The sequence below is a fragment of the Scophthalmus maximus genome, chromosome 18 (genome assembly GCF_022379125.1).
Source record: "Scophthalmus maximus strain ysfricsl-2021 chromosome 18, ASM2237912v1, whole genome shotgun sequence".
Taxonomy (NCBI): domain Eukaryota; kingdom Metazoa; phylum Chordata; class Actinopteri; order Pleuronectiformes; family Scophthalmidae; genus Scophthalmus; species Scophthalmus maximus.
Window position 1 is genome coordinate 9,050,001 of NC_061532.1, and position 22,546 is coordinate 9,072,546.

Genomic DNA, 22,546 nt, shown 5'->3' on the forward strand with positions numbered 1-22,546 from the left:
TGACCGCCTTTGCTTGTGCTTGTTATAAGTTACACGAAGCATATCGAAAGTCAACCGAGTGTTGTGGCTCGAGAAGAATTTGAGAGGTGATCTGCAAACCCGTTGTTGGCAAATGAGACGGGGGTTTTTTGATAGTGATGTGCAGTCGACCACTTGTTAGCTCCCGCCGCACAGTGGAGCTTATTTCATCATTACCTGTTGTCCAAAGATATCGATTTTGAACCTTATTACGTAAAACATTAAAATGAGGACAGACAGCTGCGTCGTGTGCATCATTTCAAAGTCACAAAACAACATTCTAGAGTAATGTAGGGAGCGCGTGATCTTTATCCGCATCCCTTGAGGAGATTCCATCGCCGAGCTGTTGCCTGTCCAGAACTTTCCACATTCTTCTGTTCTGCTGCCACTTAAAAAATCGGTGATTGCTTCTCCCTCTCTCGCTCTCTGCCTCCTTTCCTCTTGCCTGTCTCCGTCTCCTTTGCCCAACCTCGTGTGCCTCCCCGCCTTCACTTTCTCCCGGAAAGAATGTCACCTTGAAGTTATCTTATTTTTGGACGGAAGCAAATTTCCAAAGAGCGAGGTCGAGCAGACCCCGAAGACCGTGAGATACTTCTTGAACTCTCCCTCTCCTTTTAGAAGAATGCTCATCCCTCTATCCCCCTCTCCATCTCTCTGTCTGTCTATTTTCGACATTTCTTTAATTTTAAGTCTGAACGATGACATCTTTTATTTTGGGTCAACAGCAGGACTACATGAAAAGAAAGACATTTTCATCTCAAAGCATGCTGTCATCATTTTTAATTCTCACTCTACTTACTTTCCAGTCAAATTGTCTCAGAATTGGGTTTTTTTTTATATTCAGACAGGAAACACTGAAGGCTGCTCTCCACACCTCCCTGCCGCTTCAGGGGAGATTGTCAGATGTGTACCCAGCACTCCAAGCCCCTGGCCTGGCCGCGGGGATGGCAGCCTCTGCCCTGAACCTGAACGGCCTGGGAGTCATGAACAGGTCCGTCGTGTTTTAGTTTTAGAAATAGTTACTTTAAATATATTTGCTCCGTGTGGTTTGACTGGACTTCACTCTTAATATATTACAGAGCAATTACTGACGCCATGTGCATGATTTACATTTTTAATCAGAAATGTTAACCTCTAAATTCCTCTCCTCTCCCTTTCGCAGCAGTAATCAGTTCCACACGCAGTCAGGCTCCTCTGGTGCCACCTCGCGAGGTAGAGCCAGCCCCGTCGCCCGGCCTTTGCTGCCGGTTCCGGATCGGACCACCTTCTGCCAGTTACTGGGTGGGGGAGCGCTGGCGGGAGGTCTTTACAGCCCAACCAGCCCCAAGGTAACTCAGTCACCACATCCACCCGCTGTGGGTTTTCCAGGGGTTCATCATCCAGGTCCAAACCGTCAATCTGGATGATGAGTCCGTCATGTTTTCTGTTGCTGATACTGACACTGATTGTCTGGGGTTTTTTGAAAAACATTTAGCTTAGTGTGAATTGAAGGCCAACCTACGTTGAAGTAACATGTAGTAAATTCATATTCAGCATCACAAGAAATATTAAACTAATGTAAGTTATGATCTCAGACCCCACTGCATATCTTTTTACTTATGAAAGAATTTAACTGCTAATGTGAGCTAATATTAGGAAACATAAAATACATATTGTTATTTCAAGAGATATATGATACAGTCATTTCCACTGGAACGGAAAAAATAGAGGAGAGAAAAATGAATTACTGCTTTTGTTCTTACTGGCAGTTTTTGCCAAGTAAATGAAGATCGCCCGTATATTAACATGACTTGATATGAATAAAACCGTCTTTCATGTTTCATGTCTCCTAGACGAGCCCCCCGCCACTTGGTCGAACCTTTGTCTTCCCCGCTTCGTCCTCGCTCTGCCCAAGCCCCACCCATCGCGCTCGCTCCCCGTCCCCGCGGAGCCCGGAGCTTCTCGGCGTCAATGTCGGCCAGCGGGTCCGGCGCCTGAGCTCGGCCGGCGGTGAAGAGAGCGGCGAAGGGGACGGGCAGGAGGAGAGGGGAGGAGAGGCGGGAGAGGGGGGGAGGCGAGAGGAGAGGAGACGCCAGGCGCAGCTGCTGCAAATCCACAGAGAGCTGCAGAACGTTGAGGTTGTGCCTCCCCTCTTTGTCTACACAACTGTATTCCTCTACTCCTTTGTCTCTTTTTTTGACTCGGTCTTTCTTTCCACATCTTCCACTCTGTCGATCTTTATCTAAAAATACAATAACCCAGCGAACTCTGAAGAATTTCCTTCTTTATTTCAACTTGCTTGGCAAATAAGAACAGCAACTTTCACCCAGCTCACAGGTAACGATCCCAAAATGCAACTGTCACTCAACCTTTGAGCACTGAGCAAAAAAAGAAGGATCACGGTAAACCACAGTTTGTAATGAAGCTGACATGTAGCTGTGTCGTTTACAGCATGTTTTTATCTGGAATGAATGCTGGAGGAGGTAAACTATGGAAGATAATGCAGGTAGATTTTAATCAAGGGTTCAACTATCACCTTGCAAACTCCAGAAATCTTGTAATCAGGGTCATGCAACTTTGGTTTTACGAGACTTGGATTGTCTGCACTTTTGTAGTGTAAACAATATACAATTATTAAACTTCAAATACATAGAAACATTGACAATCACACAATGAGTCTGTTTATTGCCAAACAAGGTAAAAGAAACGTTAGAAACTGTAGCCGTAGGTTTACAATAATTCTCTCTGTGTTTTTCAGGTCAGGGGAAAAGTTGGCATTTTCGAGGCGCACATTTCCGGGATTCGTGCCCAGGTGCTTAATAGTGAGCTCCAGCGAAGCCCTCGATCTCCAAGACGAACAACAAGCCAAGCCCCTTCGCTTCCCAGCCAAGGAAGCCAGGGAAACCTAGCCCTTACATGCCCAATGACCCAACCACAAGAGAGCCAATTTCCCACTGTTTTCCAAAATGGGAGAGAAGGGGGCGAAGATATAACGGCAGAGGAGAGGAGGGAAGGAGGAAGCAACGAAGGCGAGGAGGACAGCAGTGCCAACAAAATGAACACAGAGAATAAGACACTGTTTGGTCAAAACGGCCGCCATTCAGAAACAGCAACGCACACTCCGTGTTTAGATGGGAGGTCTGTTGTTCAGGGTTCCCTCGAGGCACTAGACTTGAACGCAGCAACAGACGGAGAAATACGGAGAGAGAAAGAAAGCAGGGAGGGAGAAAACAAACAAATTCTGCGAGATGAAAGAGAAAGGACAGAGAGAGAAGTGGGGGATGAGGAAGAGAGTCGCTTGTGTCCCGAGATGCTCCAGACGGAGGCAAACAGGTCGGAGGTTAGTCCAGAAGCCCCTGCCTTGTGTGAGGCACAGAGCAGCGAGAGCTGTCGTTTGGACGCCACCAATCAGACCTACAACCACTCTCCCTCCATCCCCGCGGTCATAATAACGGACCACGGATTGGAAAACCAGCTCCAACCCTCGGACCAGGGATTATGCTGCACCCCTAGCCCCAACTCGTCCACGCGCTCCCTCAGGAAGCTGTCGTCCTCCTCCACCTCCTCCGCCGGTTTCTCCTCATCGTGGGAGGAGTCGGAGGAGGACATTTCCAGTGACACAGAGAAAGGGGAGCAGCTTCTCAGCCCTGCGCTCCTCACCTCTCAACAGAAAGCAGTAAGTAGAGTGTGTCCGCTAGTGTGCCTTCATCGCAACCTGCTTGTGATTCACAAGTAAGCGAAACCTAGTTTAAAATGACTTAAAATGCATTTGTTGGAATTGCTATATACATCATCCGTATGGGAAGGGTCGCGGAAATGGATGGATAAACTGTAGAATTCAAGGGTTATCTTAGAATTAGTGCCACTTTACATGAATCTACCTGAATGTTTCCAGTAACGCTGGTGACGCGGCTTTAGGAAGGTCTGTTGGTTGGCCTGTCGGTTGGTCCACCTCTTTGGCCTTGAAGGAACTATCTCTCCAACTATTAGACTTTCATGACATTTGGAACAGACATTCATAGACCCCAGAGGATAAAGCCTACGGACCTTTGTGTTCACCATCCTGTGAAATGTGTCGATTTCTACTACATAGATTTGGTATGTTGTGCATTCATGGTCCCCAACCACCATAAGCAACATACGTATGGATTGCCATGATAATCAATGCAGACACTCATGTCCCCCTCTGGATGGACCATTGTTATCCTCAGACTCTTAAACTATCATCCTGTCAAAATGTCCATCTTTCCATCTCTTTGGTTTATGATTTAAGGCAAATGACATCCTCATTTGTGACATCACCCTCAGCTGACGCCTATCTTTTATAATCACTAATTCGCAAATGTGAGTAGGGGGATCATAGTACAGTAATCATACCGGATAGAGGTCAGCATTAGCAATTTTAGCATTTACCTCAAAGCTCTTCTGTGTCTAAGCACAGACGGGGGGCAGAGACTCGTCTTGTTTCCCATTCATCACATACATTAAACGTGTTAGATCAGCTGCTACGTAGAAGACACACACAACAAAAAATGTATGACTCAGAAGTCCTGTGACTCTGAGGAGTTTTACAAAAGGTACGTACAGTTTAAAAAGTCGAAATCTAGCTCGTGCCGAACTGGTGATTTTACAACTAATCAGTGAAAGCGATACAGTTTGTCTTAATAATAGGTCCCTGTTACAGATTGCACCACGTGTGTCTTACTGTGTGTGTGTGTGTGTGTGTGTGTGTGTGTGTGTGTGTGTGTGTGTGTGTGTGTGTGTGTGTGTGTGTGTGTGTGTGTGTGTGTGTGTGTGTGTGTGTGTGTGTGTGTGTGTGTGTGTGTGTTTGAATGTGCGTGTGTGTGTGTGTTTGAATGTGCCTGTGCATGTCACTGGATGCTCCTGTGTCAAATTGGCCTGAGCTCTCTCCCAGAGTAATGGTTGACATTCAGTAACAAAGCTTGTTCTGTGTCCTGACCTGTGTGTGTGTGTGTGTGTGTGTGTGTGTGTGTGTGTGTGTGTGTGTGTGTGTGTGTGTGTGTGTGTGTGTGTGTGTGTGTGTGTGTGTGTGTGTGTGTGTGTGTGTGTGTGTGTGTGTGTGTGTGTGTGTGTGTGTGTGTGTGTGTGTAGGTGTGTGTGTCTGTGAGAGAGAGAGAGAGAGAGAGAGACTGTGGGTGACAGAATGAGGGAAAGCAAGTGAATTTACCAGTCACACACACTTAGGCTTTGCCTGCATTTGGATGCAGTTCAAAGAGGAGGCTGAGGCCTGTGTGCTGTGTGTGTGTGTTCTGTGTGTGTGTGTTTGTGTGTGTAGTTGGGTTGGTGGATGTGTTTTTATTTCTAGCCAGCTTAAGTTCACAAGGCCATCTCACTCCTCACTTCTACTTTGAAACATGATTTAATGGATTGTATAACTGATTGGAAGTTTCCCCCGTTTTTCGTTACTTCTTGCTCGAACATTTTTCTTCCTGCGTTTCCTGTTATCGGGATGAAGTGTTCATGTTTACTTTGCAATCGATTACTCAGGTCGGCCATCATCAATATTTTATGAGCTAAATATTCGTGGTTATGATTTATAGCTGGACAGTTTTTTTGCAGAGATTCTTCGCTTTGTGCAAAGTGATGGATGCAGTTTTCTTACTTATTCAATTGAATGACCCATCCATAAACCAAAGTCCCAGCTCTCTCCTGTGACACAGATTACAAACAATTTGTTTAAATGACTTTGGCTGCTGAATTTGAATATTGTTTGTATTTCTCTTTGCATATTTCCAGGTTTTTCTACTTTGTTTTTTTTGGTTGGTTTTTTTTTTGCTTTATCCAGGAGAATACTCCTGATGGAAGTGGCAGCTGACTGAGGGACAGGGTTAATAGCGTAAGCCCGGAATTTCCCACATCATAGCGCAGAGATGTCAAACATGTCGGGTATCCATGTTCTTGTCTGTAGCTTGTCACAGTTCCTGATCCGCAGTTTAACGAAGCCTGGTGTGTGTGTGTGTGTGTGTGTGTGTGTGTGTGTGTGTGTGTGTGTGTGTGTGTGTGTGTGTGTGTGTGTGTGTGTGTGTGTGTGTGTGTGTGTGTGTGTGTGTGTGTGTGTGTGTGTTTGCAAGAGGCGAACATGCAGAAACACATAAAGCATGCTTGTTCGTGTGGGAGGTATGTAGGCGGGAGGAGAGGGAGAGAGGAGAAGAGTGATACTGAGAGAGGAAGACAGAGAGAAGAACAGAGTGAGAGAAAAGAAAAGCAGGGAAATGTGCTGTTGCAATATTTTCTTAATTTGACAAGGGAGACGCATCACGTCTTCTCATTCGCTTTTTTATCACATGACACATTTGGTATAATACAATCAGATTCCAACGCTTAAAGGATACTTGTCATTCTGTGGGACATGTAACAGGACATACACAGATGTTAAAATAAAAATAAAAAGATGTGCAGAAAAAAGGACAATTTACTCTTGCAGAATACATTTATGGATACATTTATCATTCTCATTACATCTTGTATTTGTGATGACTGAACTACCCTTCACAGTCATTTTAATTTTAATTAATGCTCCTCGGTCTATCACGGTCGAACATGTCTGCTTTGTCACGGCCACTAGCTTTTAGGTTAAATGAACTAATGAAGTGTTTATGTTTGAACTGAGAGGAGAACTGAACAGAGCCATATATAGACAGCGTTTGACTGATCCTTTGACTGTTGGGCATCTCTCCAAGGTTAGAAGGCACATGTGTGCTGCCAGTCTTTTGCTAGTTATTGCAAAAAAGGGCACCTCTCTTAGATTTGCATCTGTGTTTCTTTTTTCCCCCTGTAAAATTTCAGTTGAATGCTGTGGATTGAAGAGAAGACGCAGCCAGTGGCGGAGTTACATCTGCTGTGAGCTGATACTCAGTTGTCGTTAACTTTTCTGTGGAATCTCGCCAAAAGCGTACACACCCACAGTTAAACATGAAACAGAAATGCAAAACACTTAGCAATCAACTATTGTAATATATTAATAGAGAATTAACTTTTCTGTGGAATCTCGCCTAAAGCGTACACACCCACAGTTAAACATGATACAGAAATGCAAAACACCTAGCAATCAACTATTGTAATATATTAATATATGAAATGTTGGATTTAGGACAATAACGTATGACAAAATTAAATGACAAAATGAAAAACTTTATCAAAACATCCACCTGGCTGGTCATAAATGAACGTTTATGTTCTTCAATGAGTTTGGAAAACCTCAAAAACAAAACTGTAATTGTGGAATTTTATCAGTACAGTTAATCTTCAACCACTCAAGTAACTCCTTACGGCACATACAATTCTAATGCCAATATATTTAAATCACCCATTCTTAACAGTTAGGGTATTTAATCAGTTATTACCAACAGAAAAATGAATTGACAGCTAATTTTATTAAATCTTTAAATCGTTTTGTCAAGAACAAATTAATTATATGTCCAAATATAAAGAAATGTGACGCTGAAGCTGGTTGGTGGAGGTGACACTACAGTTGAGCGGAAGTGGGGCAGGACTCAACGAGATCGTTCTATAAATGATGCAGAGCGCGTGTTGTTACTCACGGTGTCTCAACTGTAAGTAAAGCTCGGGATGCATCCATCGCAGTGTCGGACGAATTTCCAATCCATCTCTCTCGTTCTTGAAAGTATGCATCCGTGAAATAAACAGGTCCATTTTGTAAACAGAAGAAGACAACACCCACGCTTCTCAAAGCGCGCGCACACATACACGCTGATACTGACCCACCCTCACCCTGTGCACACACCACAGTACAACTTTTGCTTGTTGCATTCTGCAATCACACATGCAGAAACTGATTTTCTCTCACAAACTCAACTTATGTCACATTGACTCACATCCCTTTAGTGTCATGTTGACCCAAACATAACTCGTCCAGCTTTATTGTCCAGCTAAACTGTCTATAACATCTCCAACACCAGATACAAAGGAAAAAAGTGTTGTTTGTAGTGCCCCCGAGACCCAACGACAATTCGTTACTGTAACCCAAGTGGGTCAGCACAAAATATCACACACACACACAAGCACATACTGAGACACACACAGTGTTTGTACTGCAGTGGAAAATCTTCTCGACCGCGGCGGCTTGTTGCCTAGCAACCCCGTGACGTCAAACCGAGTTTCCCTCTCACAGCTGTATGTGTGTGTGTCTGTGTGTGAGACAGAAAGTCTGTAAGTTTATGGGTGTGTGTCTACCTCCTGTTTGTGTGCGTGTGTGTGTGTGTGTGTGTGTGCACGCGCCTACTTGGGTTCACTATGAGAGGGCAAACACCGGTCAATCCCTTTATTTGGTGTTTCTGTGTGAGGTTTGCCGGTGAGAGCATGTGCATGCATGTGCTGTGAGGAGTGAGGGCAGCCTGACGTTACTGGAGCTGACATTTTGGCTCAGAGCGTATCGTCAGTGTTGGATCCAGTGCAGAAGTGAAGTGCGGTTTTCACTCGGTTTCAGAGCTGTCACCGAGTCGTTCGGGGGAAACCTCGATGAGATGTGTGAATCCAAAAAAAGGGGATGTAGAGGAATGATCAGTGCGGTTGCAGTTCAGAACATAATAGCATTTATATCTCAGATTTTATTGTTTCATATTAACATGTTAAAAGGTTATTCTGCTGGTGTCTGAGCGAGTCAAGAAACCCCCCAAACCCGTCGAGTCTATCCACAGTCTCTTACTGTCTGCTCTTCATTCCATAGTGACCTGAATTTTGGAAACAACTTTTCCTTATCAGACTACGGTTTTTAGTTACAACATAACTGAACGTTCAGCGTCCAACCCACTTTTTTTTCTTTGAGCTGTCGCTTTTTTCACGCCTTTGTGCAGCCGTCAGTTTTGCAACGCTAATTTTCCACTGGCCAGCCTCGGTTGCGTAGAGATTCATCATGCGCTCTCCAGGCATGTTGCTTAGCCTGCATCACACTCACTGCAGTTTAATTTTGTTCCCTTGTGTGTGTCTGTGTGTTTGTGTGGTATGTATTGCATGCGTGTCTCTCGGCCCTAACTGCAAATTCAGGCAGTTGCAATATATGTATCTGCACGGGGACCTTGTGGTGAGCGATATCATGCTCGTTGCTTCCTCCGTTGAAAACATCAGCACGCATCAGTGTTTCCCCCTGCCTGTTCACACTACACATTTGTAACCCAGAGTTACCCTCTGCCCTTGTCCTTGTGTGTTACCATTCTCACCGCTGTCCCCGCCTCACCTCACTCCTTCCCACGCGCCGATGAGTAATATATGGTCGCCAAGTGTAACCCTCTAGTTCTCAGGGTCAAAAGAAAAACCTTGTAATTTCCATACACCTATGCATATTGTTTGTGTGGTTGCATATAATAATTGCACAATTCGATCAGTGACTTGTCACGTTGAAATACGAGTTGCATGAAATCATATGTGCAGACGACATGATGCACGTTCACATGATGCTGCCAACAAAAAAAGTCTTTGTTTCTCCCCTCTGAGCTCGTTCTGTTGTTTACAGAGGGCAAGGCCTTCTTTTTTTTGTCTTTCTTTTGTTTGTAGTCAGCGGCGGATGTGGAAAATACTGTCGCTGAGGCAAGCGGCAACCCCCCCCCCCCCCCCCCCCCCCCACTTCCTGTCTGCAAGAAGTTCCTTCGCTTACCATTTCCCCTCTCTGTCTCTCTCTCTCTCTCTCTCTCTCTCTCTCTCTCTCAATGGAAACTTTACTGTTCTTCCTGCTCTCCTCTTGTCATCCAGCTGGTCTGGGGATATAGATAGGAGAGACAGAGAGAGTGACAGAGAGACAGAGAGAGAGACAGAGAGCGAGCGAGACCACCGCAGAGCAATGAGCCAGAAGAAAAAAGAGAGACAGAGACTTTGATGGAAGTTTGAGGCGGAGAAAAAAGTGTGGACTCTGCCAACTCAAACAACTCCATGAGTTGTATTTCAGTTCCATGTCCATCTTAGCTCCTTTAAAAAAACCTAATTTTCCATAATAAATAAAAAGAGCAAACTTAACAAAATAAATCACTTTTCAGTCAATCATAGACGTGCACGACCTTTCACGACTCGACCACTTGCACCGTGGAGCTGAGGAGATTCATTTCGGACCGCATGTTTTGAGGAATTATTTGAGAGACATCCATTTCCTCCGGGTGGGGCCTGATGATTGACCATCTTCAAAGCACTTTAAACACTCACACAGAGACTACAACCAACTACACCAAATTAAGGCAATGTGTTCAAGTTTTGTAAAATAGTTTTTCCTAGTGTACCGAAATGAACGGCAGCAAATGACCTGCGTAGAAAAGACGAATAATTAAGGAAAGTAGTATAAATGAAATTGTGGTGAACAGTTTGATTTTGGTTATCTCGTTATTGTATGTGATATATTCCTACGAGTGCAAATATTCCCCACACAAATCCTCTCTCTATGCACGAATCGTATTCACGTCACGCATTTAGACACATTCACTGTAATTGTTTTTCTTCCCCCCACAGGCTCTCAAGAGGCGATAGATACACACCTGCCAGTTGTGAAATTATCATTTCACTGTCGGCGTATTCATGTAAAACTACATATAGAGAAGGTCAGAATCTATTTATGTGCATGGCTATGGTTTTTCTTATGTTTTAAGAATGTGAGATGAAGCGTATGATGCACTGCTGCACACAGTGGCAGTGAAAAAGAGGCTAAGTAGCATCATGCCAGGTTTTGTACAATCATTAATACGCAATAAGAAACACGTGTAAATGTAAAAAAAACTAAAAAAAACTAGCTTTTTCCTCAAAGCGCATTTTCATTTTGCATTCACACTCCCACAGCGACTCACGGACACTTTGGCTCCATCTGTGTCTTTCAAAAGTAGTGACCTGTGCAGAGATTTGCATGCCCAGATTATATTTGTCTTCCGATTTGACAAACAAATAGTCCACGATTGTTTATCCATGCACACGCCGCCCAGAAACACGCACGCTCGCGCCCGCGCACATACACATGAAAATCATGCGGGACACAGAGGAAGAGGTGTATGCGAGGACCAGGTTGCGGAGAGGGACAGAGTTTTGCGTGCGTCGCGGGAGAGCTGCGCAGACGACCGGTCCTGTCCGTTTCGTAAACTCCCCCGGCTGGCTGAGAACCCATCGGCCACCATGTGGTCTTCGTGGCTGTACTCAGTGATGAGTGTTGCCGCGTCAGTCGGAGCCATCTTCATCATTACCGTCATCCACCTGCGCACCAGCCACCTTCAGGTACCGTCAGCCACGCTGCCAGTGTTGCACTTATTCCCGCCGAGGCTTGGGTTCACCGTCACCGGACGCTTTAATACCTGGATTTAGTCCTTGTTTAGTCGTGTTTGACAGCTTTACTCTTACGTTTATTGAGCTATAACGATGCTGGTTACATCAATGTGATTGTTGAAGCCTTTATTATTGTTGTTTTTTTTATTCAAGTTGGACACGAACCAACCCTTTCTTCTCTTGTCTTCTCCGACCCCTGCCCTCGTCTGATTGCTTTTTAATGTCTCCAGCTCTTAAATCTACAAACTGAGACCCCGGCTGTTATTTCTCACACTTGAGGTAGTCCAGACTTTCTTCTCTCTCTCTCTCTCTCTCACATGCACACGCGCACGCACACGCACACACACACACACACACACACACACACACACACACACACACACACACACACACACACACACACACAGCCATAAGTGGGCAAGATGGATGACAGTCTGAGTTGACGGAGAAAGCACAGACCTTGGCTTCTGACCGAGCCTGTAGCCCGATACTCTTGCTAACTGACTAAGGATGGTGGAAAAAACTGAGCAGGGGAAAACCATTTGGGTTAACTTCTTTGTCTTTCTGGTGGTCTACGAAGCTTAATAAGTGTTGCATTTCCTGTAACCACAAGACAGTGATGAGAAGAGATGGTTTTTTTGCGGTTTTGTTTCATTTTTTACCTTCTTTTTTTAAACTGAGGAAGCTGACGTGTGTCTACACATTGACAGATAACAAGCATTTACTCAATGTTGCCTTTTTCGTCCAGGCCACTGTCATCCCACAAAAAAAGAAAAAAAGATATTGAATCCTTCTTTTTCTTTCTCCTTAAACGGATAAGGAATCATTTTGACTGTGTATGAGCTGAACAAGGCGAGTTCCAGAACCATTTCAAAGGATTCATAACCAAGACATCAATTTGTCGTGCGTCTACAAATACTGCGACTTGCTTGCAAACTTTCTGTTGTTGCAATTTAAAAGGCAAATCTTATGATAAACCTGACAATGATAATGACGTTCTAGCGCGGAGCCTTGTCATTCTCTGTGACCCATTTCATCTGATCTACCTATGAGTTAGTTTCCAACATGTGATCTGTGCACGTGGTTTTTTTTTTCTTTCTCTCTCTCTCTCTCTCTCTCTCGTCCACTGGGTCAGAAAAAAAACCCTCATGTGACTCTTCACTGCCTCTGACAGATGGAGAGATGAGAAAGTGTGTGTTCGTTTGTGTGTGTGTGTGTGTGTGTGTGTGCGTGTCTAACCATAGATAGTCATGCTATCAGCTGATCCCGATTATGTGACAAGGGTTATATATCTCCTTCTATGGTCCTTTCTTCTCTTATCTTATCCTCCTCTCCTCTCCTCTGTTTTCAAGGCAACTCTTTTTTCATATTTCCAGTGCCGCTTCATCCGCTGGTCACCGCTGGCTACAGCGCTGTGAGGCGGAGCCTTATTTAAACCAACAGAACAAGACACCTGGAATTTTTTCCATCTCTGATGCTGCCGGCATTAGGGTGAAAATTGCTGTTTGAATATTTCACTCTGGTAGAGTGTGATGGATTGCATCTTCGCTGAGGTGTTGCAACATGCAGCAAAGTTATAGCTCATGTTGTAATAACTTTGATTCCACTTATAGGACAGTTTAGATTAATGTGCTCCAGGGGATAAGACAGATCATATGGACGTTAAGGGACAACAGAGAGTGATCCATTCAAACACAAGTATCTCTCTCCCGTGTGTCAAAAATCTAAATGGATGTAGTGTTTTTCCCCTTAGTCGAGCATCTCCACTAACCATTCAACCATCAACGGGAGACTAATGTTAAAACATTAAAGTATTTCCATCGCAATGACGGAGAGCTGGAGAGAGAAAGAAGTGGATTTGAATGGGTTAGTGGTCACTGAAAGAAAAACCTGTTGATGTAAGTCAGAGGCAGCATGTGTGTGTGTGTGTGTGTGTGTGTGTGTGTGTGTGTGTGTGTGTGTGTGTGTGTGTGTGCGTGTGTGTGTCTGTGTGTGTGTGTGTGTGTGTGTGGCAGGATTCCCGCAGTTCAATGTGTCCTTGCCATGGATTGGGAGAGCCTTTGGAAAAACACTGTGTGTGTTTGTGTGTGGTGTGTGCGTGTGTGTGTTGTGTGTGTTTGTGTTGCCAGGGGAAACCCCAGCTTGATCCTCCAGAGTTCAGTTAAGATGTTCTTCAAGAACAGCCAAGGAAAAAAAAAAAAAGGAGGCAGAGAGAGATTAAAGACAGCTCCCCCAAGAGCCTGGGATTCTCCACTGTGTGTGTGTGTGTGTGTGTGTGTGTGTGTGTGTGTGTGTGTGTGTGTGTGTGTGTGTGTGTGTGTGTGTGTGTGTGTGTGTGTGTGTGTGTGTGTGTGTGTGTGTGTGTGTGTGTGTGTGTGTGTGTGTGTGTGTGTGTGTGTGTGTGTGTGTGTGTGTTAGTTACAGAGTAAAAAAGCTTTAGATCATCCAGAGGTGACTTAAAATACCAGTGCCCTGTTTCCCGGGTGATTGCACATGACCGTCTGCAAGATCTACCCATTCAGAAGACTAACCTAAATTCATGTTTCACAAAGTATGCATAAACTCTGCCCCATACCATCATCAAATATCATGCCTTACTATTACACCAGGCAGGCAGGCAGCGTTATGGTGTGACAAAGAGCTGCAGATTCTGGTGGAGGAAATGATTCACGTTGATAATAACGAGGATAAATGAAATTCCTCCCTCAACAACACAAATCTGATCATTCTAATGGATAAATACTTGTGTTTGTGTTCGCAGCACAAGTCTTGGAAGAAGATTAAGAACATGGTCCACTGGTCTCCGTTTGTCATGTCCTTCAAGAAGAAGTATCCCTGGATACAACTGGCCGGGCACGCAGGTATGTTGGAGGGCGAACACGGAGCTGAGACAAAACAATGTGGGACCAAGTCGTTCTTTGTGGTGTGTCTGGAACCAGTGGTGGCTTTTTGGCCGATTGAGCATAAGGAATCAGCACTGGAAGCTTCATTGCGCCAAATCAGACATACTTTCAATTTCTATTCTGAACCTCATACGATGCAACAGAGATGATCAGATTACAGTAGCCCCAAAAACGAATTATTTTTAACACATGTACGACACCTTTTTTGTGTGTTCAAAAGTGTGTTTAGTTTAGAGATCTTTACTCAGAGACCAGGGCCCTAGGAGAAGGTGTGAGTGGGTAGCAACAGGATTTGGAAATATCGGGTGTTTGATTTGGCGTCGTTGAAGACTCAGCTAAGTAAAACTAAAGCCCTCCAGCTACTCCATAGTAAAAGTGTTTTTTCTTACAGGGAGCTTCAAGGCAGGAGCCAACGGCCGCATTTTGAAAGTAAGACAAACCTTCACATCAATCTCTTCAAGTCTTTGTCATGTCATCGAAACAGTTTACATTCTGATATTGAATCCATGCAGCCAAGGGTACAAAATGATGACAATATGCTGATGATACCGTTATACAGAAACACTGTGACTGCGAGCAGCGCTGCTTGTCCCTGCTGATGAGGGATGTGCTGCGGCCGTACGTCCCCGGTTACCATGGAGACGTGGAGAAGGACGGCCAGAAGTACAACCAGATGGAGGACCTGCTGGCCGAGTTTGACTTTCCGTGCGTGATGGACTGTAAGATGGGAATAAGGTGAGAAAACATCTCATCGCATGGCATCACTTGAATCTTTAGTCGGCAGAATAAGCAACCGCACTCGTGCACTTACAGTAACTGTGTTTGCCTCAATAGTTTTGCCAGTCATATAATTGGTCATTCTAAGATGTTCCTCGCAAAGAAACCAATTTATTTGGAAGTAAAATCCAAATAGAAGCATCTAAAACATCTTTGTTAATCCCTCGTTGCAGATGAAATCTCTTTGTGTTCCTGTTGAGCCATGCAAATAAGACCAATAATGTTATCGTTCACTTTTGATTTCTGTCACAAACACTACATGTTTGTCTCACCTCACCTGGAGAGTTTGTTTAAAATCCATTTGATCATCTCTCTGCTCATGTTAACAGCTGTGTCCTCCTTTTTTTTTCTGGAAAGACCCATCACACTTGCTCTCTCACCTTCTCCACTTCTGTGTGCTCATGTCTCTTACCCACACTTTCTTCTTCTTCTGTCTTCTTCACCTCTCACGCTTCAGGACCTACCTTGAGGAAGAGCTGACCAAGGCCCGTAAGAAGCCCTCCCCGAGACCCGACATGTATCAGAAAATGATCGAGGTCGATCCCGAGGCGCCGACATCAGAGGAAAACGAGCAGAAGGCGGTGACCAAACCCAGATACATGCAGTGGAGGGAGACCATAAGCTCAACGGCCACCCTGGGATTTAGGATAGAGGGAGTCAAGGTAAGACCCACAGAGAGAAATGTGTGTGAGTCTGGCCTTCCTTCCCTTCTTTCTTCTAGTATTCAGTGTGTGGGTGTGCGGTTGTCCTTCAGGGGCAAGGTCTAACTTCCTGTTTTGACCAGAAACTTCCCTCTGAAGTATATTTTTGTGCGTGAGTTTCTTTGTCGTACACAAGGCCTGTCTGTGGCAGCTCTATAGGCCTCGGCATCTGGCACTGACATCACACACACACGTGCGGGCACACACACACACAGACACACACACACACATTCCCTCTCTGTCTTTATTTGAGGGTCGTGGCTATATAAGGACATTCACGGCCTCCCGCTGGTCTGTTGCCATGACACTAAAGGTGAAACAGAAATGTGTGTGTGTACGTGTGTGTGTGTGTGTGTGTGTGTGTGTGTGTGAGAGAAAGAGTATGTGTACGTTATATGGATATAATCTGCGAGTTGTAATCAGGTATGATGAGTGTGTGTGTGTGTGTGTGTGTGTGTGTGTGTGTGTGTGTGTGTTTGTGTGTGTGTTTATGTGTGTGTGTTTATGTGTGTGTGTGTGTGTTTATGTGTGTGTGTGTGTGTGTGTGTGTGTGTGTGTGTGTGTAAGAGAGAGAGAACCCTTGCTGTGCTCAGACTTGAACCATAAAGGGAAACAAAACTTGGACCAACTACCTTGTTCTTCTACTTTGTGTCCTGAAATACTACATGTTCTACAACTCCAATTCTACAGTTGCTATTAGTTGTACTAATATTTATTTTCTACTACAATTACTCGTGCTTCCACTTTGCCTTTGCCACAGGTGAGGAGTAAACTCAATTTGCCGTGCTACTTTGCTGAAGAATTTCCTTTTTTGTGACTTTATAGTTATGTTATATGACACTTTATTATCAGATGAGAAGGTCGTCAGGTCCATGTATGAAAGAAATTGCTATGTATGCTGACACAGTTACTCAAACAGACTATCAAAAAGAAGTTAATTGGTTTCTTTTTTGATAATCAGTTAATTTTTACATCATTCTTTTTAAAGCATAAATGATAAGAAATCTCACACTTTGACTTTTCAAATTTGAATATTAACTGGTTTTCTCAGTCTCACATCATTAAACTGAACATCTGTCTATTTTTTAACTGACGGAAAGACAAAATGATTTTGTCACCTGGGATCCAGGTAAACTAAGAAGGCAATTTTTCAGTCTCTGACAATTTATAGATTTAACAATGAATCAAACAATCCCCCCCAAAAATGATAGTTATCATCAATGAAAATAATCCTTAGTAACCATATCGAAATTGGTCAAATGACCACAGAAATAACACATTTGCACGACGAAAAGATGTTTTTTCCCCTGTATATGACTCTGGTGAGTCAGGTCAAAGACCCTTTCCTGCTTTAAGGCTTTAAAAATATCTTTCCCTCCCTGCTTCCTTTCCTCCCCACATTGTTTTTTCCTTGTCCATTCTCTCCACTGCTCCTTTTCCTTCCCTGCATCCCGTCTTCTGCCTCAGCCCCATCCTTCCCATGTATGCAAGACGCCTGTCAGTTGTAGCTGTTAAAGTTAAAAAACTAAATATTCACAGGTACTCACACTGTGAGGCTCCCTCCAGGAGCTATATACTACCAATGCAAACATCATGTTAAACTCTCACATGAAGTCAGTTCTAACACTGATGGTCTGGTCTGATCAGGTCTGGCCCGGTCCGGTCTTCACTCCTCTCCTCTCTCTTCTCCCCTGCAGAAGGAGGACGGGACAGTGAACAGAGATTTTAAGAAGACAAAGACGAGAGAGCATGTTAATACGGCCTTTCACGACTTTGTCAAAGGAAACAAAGACATACTGGTGAGTATGTTTTGTAGGTTCGCTTTTCACTCGGTTGAGGTCACATTGTGCATGTGTTTGCATCTTTATACGCATGTGTAGACATCTGTGTGTGTGCGCGTGTGTGTGTGTGTGTGTGATAGTGAGAGACTTTTAACAACCATGAGGTTAACAGTCCAACAAAATTCCATTCCTCATCTGTTTTTTAGTTCCATACAGTGGTCAAGGCCACACACACAACACACACACACACACACACACATAAACACACAAGCAACATCACAAATATGCACTGTTATTATTTGAAACCATTCATCAGTGTGGTTTATCTTTAATTTGGAAATTAAGCAAGAGATTATTTAAAGAGACATATTATGCTCATATTCAGGTTCATCGTTATTATTTGAACGCGTTCACATGCCCTAATGTTCAGTAAACCCATCGGTTTCCTCATATCTCTACAGCTCCTCTAGCATAATAAGTCTCCTTTAAGTCTGTTTAATCACAAAACATCCAAACAAAACTGGCTCAATCAGATGTGGGCACAATTGGGTGAACCAAATAAAACTAAGACTTGGTGTGTTTTTCCAGAACAGTTATCTAACCAGGCTGATGGAAATCAGAGACACTCTGGAGATCTCCGCATTCTTCAAAACCCACGAGGTAAAGACACATCCAGTGATTGAGACATTGTTTGCTGCTCATGTTGCTGCTGCTGAAAGAACGAACACATATCTTTCATTTTTTTTAAACTTAAATTTAGTCAAGAATCAAATACTGATGAAGAAATCATGTGGAAAATTTTTACGTGTTAAACATTATGTAGAAGAATGTGTGATAATTTTTTTTAACATATACAAGGTTGTTTTCTGTAAAGAAATATATTGTCTCTTAGTAACAGAAAAGACACATTTGTGTATTTGGACCTGTTTGTGTTTAAAATATTTGTCTTTAATGTTGTAGGATTAAGCTCAGGTTACTATGTGAGACTTTCCATGTTCTCTAGACTGTCCATAGACATACTAACCAAAACTGCATGAAATACTGTATGTAACTGTACATCCACATTGTAATTCACTGTCGTAGTGAGGGAGTGTAATTTAGTAAAAAAAAAAAAATAAGTCACTCAATCAAACACACCAGCCCACACACTGTATCTACCAAGACATAGCAGGTTTTCGTCATGGAAATTGGACAGCAGCAACCCTTCACCACACATGTACCCTGTCAGTTTCTCACTTACACGTGTGCGCGCACACGGAAGCATACAGGACATGACTGTAAACAGAAAACAGGAAGTGAACTTAAGTAATCTTAAATGAAAATAAAAGACTGTTTTTGTAATTATGCCCCTCTCTGCAGGTGATTGGCAGCTCCTTGTTATTCGTTCATGACAGTAAGGGACGGGCCAAAGTCTGGATGATTGACTTTGGGAAAACCACGGCCCTGCCTGAGGGGGAGGAACTCACCCACCGAGCGGTGTGGCTGGAGGGCAACCGAGAAGATGGCTACCTTTTTGGACTTGACAGTTTGGTGGACATCATTTCGTCCATGGGGAACTCTGAGACTTGAAGTCTGAGGGGTTGTCGAGTGAACAATTGGACTCGACAACAATCACGTCCCGTTCACGCGTCCTCTGGATTTCCTCAAGGATTCTTTCAGGCGTTTCGTCCTCATCCTGGTAACCACATCATCCCATGACAACGCGTAGGCCGACTCACTGACTAACGCATTCTCTTTGTTCATATCCAGACTCCATTTGTCAGGGACTGTTTTCATCTGTTTGGTGCTCTAGGGAGTATCTACGGCAGGAGGGCGGTGCACGTGGGATCATCTTAAAATTAACCGAGTGCCCACATCCGTCGTAACGTAGAAGCTCTGTGGCACAGAGGGATAAGCTGCATCAAGGTTTGGAACCACGGACAATACCCGTTAGTGGGATCAGGTCCTTGTTGGGTTTTGTCTTGGGATTTGTTTGACAAAATGAAAAAAATACAGAATATCACCTGACTTGAAAGCCCCTATGTGTGGGAATTTAAAAATCCTGACTTTAGTGCCCCCAGGTGGTGATGTAAAAAAACCCCACTGTGAAGTTCAAATTTTTCATAAATAGGCAATTGTGCAGTCGTAATGTTCGAGCCTGGTTCGACAGATACCATAATTCCATAGAACTAGTGGTTTTAAAACGGCTGAGGTTCAAAACAATGTCATCTGCAACCCATTTATTTTAGATTTTTTAACATTTGTTCATCTGCTGGACTCTAACTTCACTTAGGTGCATTTCTGCTGAATCAGAGTTATATTGGTTTTTAACTCTTTTTAATTTAAATTATGTTCCTTTCGGACCACGACATCAGCACTATCTTAAAAAACAACACTTTGTTACATTTAGACTGTTAGAGACTGTACAGTCGCGTGTGGTTTTACTCATTAGAAGATGATTTTAGGTTTGTCTTTACAGAGAGAAACCAAACTATAGTCTTTTTAATTTCGGTTCATCCAGTCACACCCAAAGCCATAGATGGGGTTAGATACTGTAGGTTGCTCATTGATGTTTTCTGCGGCACCCGTGTGTACACCTGTGTGCAGGTACAGTTTGTTGTGCAAGGCATTGTTTCACAGCCAACATGGTGATATCGAATGTTTGCGAACCACACACTTCTTACCCTTCTAACATGTTGTTGGGATTGTTCACCGTGTACAGTAAGATTTATTATGTTAGATGTTTTTTTTTTTAAATGTAACTTTATTTTAGTCAAACTCCATGGAACACTTACAGCCATGAACAATCTTATTTAAGCTATACAGTGCTATACAGTGCCTTGACGTTACAAAGCCGAGTCAGACAGCTGAAAATACGTTTCTAAATATTATTGTTATGACGGACTGTTCTCTTTAGTCTTAACAGGGGAGTTTTCCTGTTCTTATGTGGGTGCATGTTTATTATCCTCTTAAAGTTTGGGCTCAGCGCTTTAGTTCATCTGTTTTTATTTATGACATTATATTATGTTGTGTTATTCGTAGTTGATGGGATACTGTGATATTCTCAACCCTGGGCTGTTACATTTGTTTTGTCTCCAAGCATGTTTTACAGTGTGAGTGAAGATTGACGCTCATGAAATGATACCCATTCACTTTGATGGGGAATGCAAACGATCACTTAGAAATTGGTTGGGCTGATACAGTAAGTGAGAAGGGAGAAAAAAAAAGTCTCTTAATATGACAAGGTTCTTGATGAACAATAAGAACATATGAGATCAGACGTTTGCAGCGACAGTAGAAGATTGTTTAGTCCACGCAGTGCCTTCTTAAAGAAATAGCTCGACGTTTTGGGCAATATACGTGTCTGAGTTCTTCTTGACGAGAAAAAGACTGACAACTTGTACGCTCAACATGAAGCTTCCCAGCATCTCTAATGATCAGTGAAAGTGCTGGTAAAAGCAGAATTAAGTTGCGTTTGAACACATCTGTCTCTGCGCCGAGCTGAGCTGACCAGTGGCTGTGTAACGAACAGACACAAGAGTATCAACCTTCTCATCGGTCTCCTCCCGGCAAGAAAGACAACGAGCGTATTCCCCCAAAACGTCCACCTATTCCTTTGAGACCAACCATCTTAGCTATTGCTTATGCTCCCCAATGTGCACTTAGAGTTGTTGGTTGGTATCATGTTGTTGCCTTTCTATTTATTTGGATTGTCCTTTGAAAAAAAAAAAAAAAAGTGTGAATATGGTGAGCAAAAAAGTCCTGCTTCCATGTGTGATTTCTGTGCACTCTGGGATCAACAGTATAAATATTTATATTTCTATCTAATCTATTAGGGCTGTAACGATTCTCCAGAACCACAGATCGGTACAGAGCCGTAATTCGATATGAAAATGAAAGGAAAATTGTTAAGACAGAGGCCTAACTTGATACGTAATATTTATGAAATATGCAGCTTGCCCAATCTTTAAAATTGAATAATAATTTCATGATTGACAGGTGAAAAATATTAATTGTGTAATGAAAAAAATTAGCGGTGGAGGCCAAGAGTGTGCGTGTCAAGGTTCAGTCGTCCTGTATCACGGTTGCGAGACTGTGTTTTGGTATTGATCTTATCTTCGTGTAGAATCGTTACAGCCCTAACCGATTATTTCTCAACATCATCTTCACTGAGAACAAGCAGCAAGAGCTTTTTATCACTAAGGACAAGGTGATGCAAACGCTATACAATGTTTGTGTGGAACTGTGTGTTTGAAACCCCGAACATTTCCCCGTTCCATGCTCTGCGGAGGCGGCGGTGACTCCAGTGCAGAGTTGGTTGGTTTCAAAACACGAGCGCATGAAGACCATCTGTTGTCAGCGAGATTTGAATGTGCGCTGGGAGACCCAAATGTATTCCTGGTGAATTGCCTTAATCACTTGGCCACGGCAAACTGCACCCAACGTGGGAAATTGTGTGTCCGCCTGAAACATGCATAATGATATATAATCGACCTAAAGGATTCTGAAGTTGACCATTTCCACTCGTGTATAAAATAATGACATCCCAACTGCTGGAGGCGTAATTCTCTGAAAACCAATTCAGAAGTTGAAGAGACAAAAACTTTGCATTATTGTTCACCTGACAGTCATGTCAATAAAGCATACTGAATTTAAACAAAACAACTAAAACTGTGTGTGTATACTATCATATGGCACTCGTGTCAGCAGTGTCTGCTGGTGTGGAACTGTGCACTGTGCTCGGCCTTTCTGGGTCATTTTCCATCACGAGTGGATTAAACACGCCTGACGTTTGCTGCAGGAGTGATCACGCAATCATGATTGGACCAAAATAGTCGTGACACCATAAAATAGGTGCCCTCACTTTAAATAGAAAAATAATCTTGTGAGTTACGTGTGTTAAAATGATAATTCTGAAATGAAAAAAATTAGTTTTGTTACATTTGGGTATCGCCGTTCTGTCGTCCAGTGCTGCGACTGTCGATGCCTGTATCGCGGTTCTCGTCTCTGTCTCAGAATCATCACAGCCCTAAGAAATAACGTCTCTGCAAACTGAAAATCACACACACACACACACACACACACACACACACACACACACACACACACACACACACACAAGCTTCATCTCAATCCTCTC

The 22,546-nt window shown here is 43.4% G+C and overlaps 1 protein-coding gene across 3 annotated transcripts in view; it reads left to right on the plus strand.

The window, feature by feature from the left end:
* The window catches only part of itpkb (inositol-trisphosphate 3-kinase B), a 26,139-nt gene extending 4,062 nt beyond the window's left edge, over positions 1–22,077 (plus strand). The window contains exons 2-12 of one of the 3 annotated variants that reach the window (XM_035617399.2): positions 863–1,009; positions 1,181–1,346; positions 1,851–2,135; positions 2,756–3,673; positions 14,027–14,126; positions 14,560–14,597; positions 14,728–14,903; positions 15,403–15,607; positions 17,344–17,445; positions 18,021–18,087; positions 18,787–18,966. In XM_035617399.2, the coding sequence (XP_035473292.2) occupies positions 963–1,009; positions 1,181–1,346; positions 1,851–2,135; positions 2,756–3,673; positions 14,027–14,126; positions 14,560–14,597; positions 14,728–14,903; positions 15,403–15,607; positions 17,344–17,445; positions 18,021–18,087; positions 18,787–18,818 (2,136 nt within the window). In that variant the 5' untranslated portion in view covers positions 863–962 and the 3' untranslated portion in view covers positions 18,819–18,966. Of the gene's footprint in view, positions 1–862; positions 1,010–1,180; positions 1,347–1,850; positions 2,136–2,755; positions 3,674–14,026; positions 14,127–14,559; positions 14,598–14,727; positions 14,904–15,402; positions 15,608–17,343; positions 17,446–18,015; positions 18,088–18,786 lie in introns of all 3 variants that reach the window. The other 2 variants (XM_035617398.2, XM_035617397.2) reach the window with 2 other exon arrangements.
* The last annotated feature ends 469 nt before the right edge of the window (positions 22,078–22,546 follow it).